Source organism: Mandrillus leucophaeus, unplaced genomic scaffold, assembly GCF_000951045.1.
Source record: "Mandrillus leucophaeus isolate KB7577 unplaced genomic scaffold, Mleu.le_1.0 Scaffold57, whole genome shotgun sequence".
NCBI classification, from domain to species: Eukaryota; Metazoa; Chordata; class Mammalia; order Primates; family Cercopithecidae; genus Mandrillus; species Mandrillus leucophaeus.
This window is the reverse complement of record NW_012106141.1, coordinates 5,628,033-5,633,434: the sequence shown is the minus strand read 5'-3', so window position 1 is coordinate 5,633,434 and position 5,402 is coordinate 5,628,033. Positions and strand designations below refer to the sequence as shown.

The 5,402-nt window shown below is 38.1% G+C and overlaps 1 protein-coding gene across 6 annotated transcripts in view; it reads left to right on the top strand.

The window, feature by feature from the left end:
- The window catches only part of SLMAP (sarcolemma associated protein), a 205,767-nt gene that overhangs the window by 184,288 nt on the left and 16,077 nt on the right, over positions 1–5,402 (top strand). For all 6 annotated transcript variants that reach the window (XM_011998397.1, XM_011998395.1, XM_011998394.1 and 3 more), the window contains 2 exons: positions 2,877–3,197; positions 3,655–3,772. In XM_011998397.1, coding sequence (XP_011853787.1) covers positions 2,877–3,197; positions 3,655–3,772 — 439 coding nt within the window. The remainder of the gene's footprint in view (positions 1–2,876; positions 3,198–3,654; positions 3,773–5,402) is intronic.

Below are 5,402 nucleotides of genomic sequence, written 5' to 3'. Positions count from 1 at the left end.
GATCTCCTGACCTTGTGATCCGCCCGTCTCGGCCTCCCAAAGTGCTGGGATTACAGGCTTGAGCCACCGCGCCCGGCCGAGAGTCCCCATTTTTCATGGCTTTGATTCTCTAGAACCTCACATTTCAACACGGCTCTTGATGGAGCTTGCTTTATTTATTTATTTATTTATTTATTTATTTATTTATTTATGAGACAGTTTCGCTCCTGTTGCCCAGGCTGGAGTGCAATGGCGTGAACTCAGCTCACCACAACCTCCGCCTCCCAGGTTCAAGCAGTTCTCCTGCCTCAGCCTCCTGGGGTTACAGACATGCACCACCACGCCTGGCTGATTTTGTATTTTTAGTAGAGAGGGGGTTTCTCCATGTTGGTCAGACTGGTCTCAAACTCCCAACCTCAGGTGATCCGCCCATCTCGGCCTCCCAAAGTGCTGGGATTACAGGCTTGAGCCACTGCGCCTGGCCTATTTATTTATTAAGAAAATTCAAGGGAAGATTGTCCAGTACTCCCGTATTAGACACTTAGAATGGAAAAAGCAGAGGGGAAGATTTGCAGTTGGTAAGACTGTCATTTTCTGGGTTATGTTGTGAGTTCCTACAGAGGGCCTTTGGATAGGAAATCTGTTTGAGCTACTCTGTGCATCAGCACTTTGAGCTAGCTGGTATGTGTATATATTGATGGCTGGTGTAGATATACTGACATCTGATGCTCAGAACACACTTGTATTGCAAGAAAATTTTTGTTTGTTTGTTTTTTGAGACGTAGTCTTGCTCTGTTGCCCAGGCTGGAGTGCAATGGTGTGATCTCGGCTCACTGCAACTTCCGCCTCCTGGGTTCAAGTGATTCTTCTGCCTCCAGAGCAGCTGGGACTACAGGTGCACGCCACTACACCCAGCTAATATTTGTATTTTTAGTAGAGATGGGGTTTCACCATATTGGCCAGGCTGGTCTCAAACTCCTAACCTTGTGATCCACCCACCTCGACCTCCCAAAGTGCTGAGATTACAGGCATGGGCCACCACGCCCGGCCTCAAAAACAATTATATATCACATGGAATAGGATAATAGTCTCTGCACTGATTTTCTTTGATAATGGCTGTTCTTCTTATCACCATTTTGCTGTTTCTTTGTCTGAGCTATTGCAGGGTCATTACAGAAATTTCCAGAAAAACCCCTGCCTGTCAAGTGTTTACTTCAAGCTGGAGCTCCTGGTATATTATGAGGAGATTGTATGATACCCCAGGAGAGGTCTTCCTTTCCCATGCCATTATAAAATTCCAAAAGTAAAATTAATTTGCTTTCTTGTCAAAGAAGGAGCCAATGTTGTTTTAAAATTTTAGCTTGAGAGATAGGTGGGGAAGAAATTAAATAGACAAGTAATCACTATTAAGAAGAGAAAGGAGAGTCGTTGTATGAGTCCCAAGATATTTGCCCAAAAATATTTCAGAGAAAAACTAGTCTTTGGGGTCTTATTTTTTGAGTGGAACTTTTGAGTTATATAAAATTAGAATTTTATTTTGGTCAAATTAGAATTTCTAGGGTATGTCATGTATGTTTTTAAATTGAAAGCTCTTAAAACTCCTATTGTAGTTTAATGTTATTATCCATTAATTTACATAAATCTGATTTGATTCTCTATTTTCATCCTAGACTGTGTAGGGGCAATTTTTCCTAAAGGTTCTGTGACATAGTGCTGCCTTTTGTTTTAAACCTGTCTTGCCCAGGCATCATTGAGTGCCCCCTAGTGCCAGCATGTGTATTTCACGACTGTATCAACAAATCATGATCATCTTCTCTGGCCACTGTGCCCTTTCAGATTCCAAACTTGTTACCTCTCAATTCTTCCTACAAATTTAGAAAGTCTAATATCTTAATGTTTACTTACGTAGCAACCTCCCTTTCTCCCACCCCTAAATCCTCTTATAATTAATTGTTTTCCTTTGGAACTTTTTAAATCTATAATTTCCTTATAATATGGTAACCAAGATTAATTTTCTTGTTCTGCGCCAAGTTTGATTTTATACAAATGGTTTCCAGTTTGGGTCATGAGCACAAAACCAGGTATTTTAAATATATGTATAACCCTTCAGTGAGGCAGTATTAATTTTATTAACTCATTAATTCAACCAATAATTCTTGATTGTTTATAGCTGTGAGCAAAACAAATGCCCTGCATGAGGTATACAGTTCAGTAGAAAAGTTAAACAATAAGCAAATTAATAGAGACTATGATGTCCAATAAGGACTTCAAAGGAAAATAAATCAGAGTAAAGAGCCAGAGAATGACAGTGAGCTGTTTTTCAGATGAGTCATCAGAAAAGGCCTCTTTAAAGAATTGACATTTGAACAGAAAAATGAATCAAGAGCATCAACTGTTTATTGCTTACCATTTGACCAATCTATTCTACACATAGGATTCACCCTAAAAAAAATAAAAATAAAAATAAGTATATAGTGTTTAAACACTGAACAGCCAAAATGTCAAAAATAAAAGGTTGGGCAAGTAAGTTACATATACTATAACTATTTTGTGTTGAAAGAGTTTCATCAACAGAAGAATAGGCAACACTGAATATATTTTGATCACTCCCTGTTTAATGTTTGTTTATATATGTGTATAAATGCATAGGAAAAAATCTAGAAGGAATGTCAGAAGTAATTTTCTGTGTGTTGGGGAGATAAAGATCACTTTGGTTTTTTTTCCTCTTTGCTATCTGTATTTTGACACTTTCTGCATCAAACGTGGATTGTTTATACACTTTAATCAAAAGCAGCAGCTCTGATAACCCAGGCTATGCATTAGGTACAATCCTGTATGGATTATTCTTTTATTCCTAATCCTAATGGGCCAAGAAAATGATGGATATACTTTTGCAGCCCAGTTGCAGAGGTTACACATCGATATTGAGAATCTCCGGGAGGAGAAGGACAGTGAAATCACAAGTACTAGAGATGAATTGCTTAGTGCCCGAGATGAAATTTTGCTCCTTCATCAAGCAGCAGAAAAGGCTGCCTCTGAGCGGGACACTGACATTGCTTCTTTACAACAAGAGCTTAAGAAGGTGAGAGCTGAGCTTGAGCGGTGGCGGAAAGCAGCGTCTGAATATGAGAAAGAAATCACAAGTCTGCAAAACAGTTTTCAGCTTAGATGTCAACAGTGTGAGGACCAGCAGAGAGAGGAAGCAACAAGGTTGCAAGGTGAGTAAATGTATTTTACGTAAAGCTCTTAACTTTTGACAATGATAACTTTGTAACTTGTTTTTAAAAAAAAATGCAGGGTTTTTTTTTTTCTTTGTTAGCTATCAGTTGTATAAACCAGTGTTTTTAAATCAGAGCTAAAAATGTATTTTCCGGTCTGCAAGTCTACTTAAACTTATTTTTTTTTATGGTTTTATATTTTATTTTAAAATTGTTAAAAATTGCTTGTCTTATAAAAGTTAAGTGGAAAAAAATACTGTTGTTCAAGTACGAGCTGATAGCTGTCCTTGAGGTATACATGCAAAGCAACAGAAATCAAATAATTAACCATGTAAAATCTACGTGCTTTTAAGGGGGCAAAAAAGTATGTTCTTCTCTGAAATCTTTTCCTTTATCCTTTGAAATATTATAGAAGTTGTATTTCTATATTAACAAATATGTTTTGGGACTATTTTAGGTGAACTAGAGAAGTTGAGAAAGGAATGGAATGCATTGGAAACTGAATGCCATTCTCTAAAAAGGGAAAATGTTTTGCTATCATCAGAACTGCAACGGCAAGAAAAAGAATTGCACAAGTATGCAAGAACTCTCTGTTTTTCAGATATGAAATATTTCTTTATCTTAAATTTTCATCTAAATTAAATTTAATTTTATTACTTAAATACTTTACAGGAGCAAATGTTCGGCCCATCTCTATTTGGTTATTTGGCAGGTTAACCATACTGAATAAATACTTCAGCTTTTTTTTTTTTTCCTGCCACCACCATTATCCTGCATGTCCTTTCCTTGTACTCACGGAATATAGATTCATTAAATGTCCCAAAGACACCCTGAACAAACAACAAAAGTCTGTAATTCATAGTTGAACTTGCCCTGTAAACTAATAAATTTCAAATATCAGTTGCTTTTCTTTCGCACCAATGATCTCTTCTTTTAGTAAGGGTGATCAGGAAGTGACTGCAATGAAGAATTTGTAAGGCTGGGTGTGATGGTTCACACCTATAATGCCAACATTTTGGGAGGCTGAGGTAGGAGGATCGCTTGAGCCTGAGAATTCAAGATCAGCCTGGACAATGTGGCAAAACCCTGTCCCTACAAAAAAATACAAAGATGTACTGGGCATAGTGGTGCGTGCTTATAGTCCCGGCTACTTGGAAGGCTAAGGTGGGAGGATTGCTTGGGCCCAGGAGGTCAAGGCTGCAATGAGCCACGATCATGCCACTGCACTCCAACCTGGGTGACAGAGCCAAACCCTATATCAAACAAACCAAAAAAATAAAAAAGGAATTTGTGCTACTGAAAGATATAATCTTCTGAATTTCAAATAGTGTTATATGAAGAGTAATAAAATATAAGACCATTAATCCTCTGAAACCAGTTAAATCTTTCTAGTATCTAATACTTGACAAGCAAATCAGTGAATGCATTAGATTTATTCCAGCAAATTTAGTGAAGTCCTGTTTTACCACCACAATATGCCATATTTAAGTTTAAAATGGGTTTATTCCAACTGGTGTGGACAACATTATGAAACTCCATCTCTTCAAAAAATACAACAAATTAACCTGGCCTGGTGGCAAGTGCCTATAGTCCCAGCTACTCAGGAGGCTGAGGTGGGAGGATTACTTGAGCCCAGGAGGTGGGGACTGCAATAAGCCATGATCACACCTCTGTAGTCTAGCCTGGGCAACAGAGCGAGTCCCTGTCTCAAGAAAACATAAATAAAAATAAAAACAAATGTTTTACATTGTTTATAAGACATAAAAAACTTTGTAAAAGCAATTCCAAAATATGAATGGGACAAAATAAAGGTCAAAACTATAAATATATGTATATGATATATATCATATATGAAATATATATGAGATCTATACATATCTCATATATATCTATATACATAAATTTATTTATTTATTTTGAGATAGAGTTTTGCTCTTTTGGCCCAGGCTAGAGATTAGTGGCACGATCTCAGCTCACCGCAACCTCTACCTGCTGGGGTCAAGCGATTCTCCTGCCTCAGCCTCCTGAGTAACTTGGATTACAGGCACGTGCCACCATGTCCACCTAATTTTGTATTTTTAGTAGAGACGGGGTTTCTCCATGTTGTCAGACTGGTCTCGAACTCCCGACCTCAGGTGATCTGCCCGCCTTGGCCTCCCAAAGTGCTGGGATTACAGGCATGAGCCACTGCGCTCGGCTCATAAA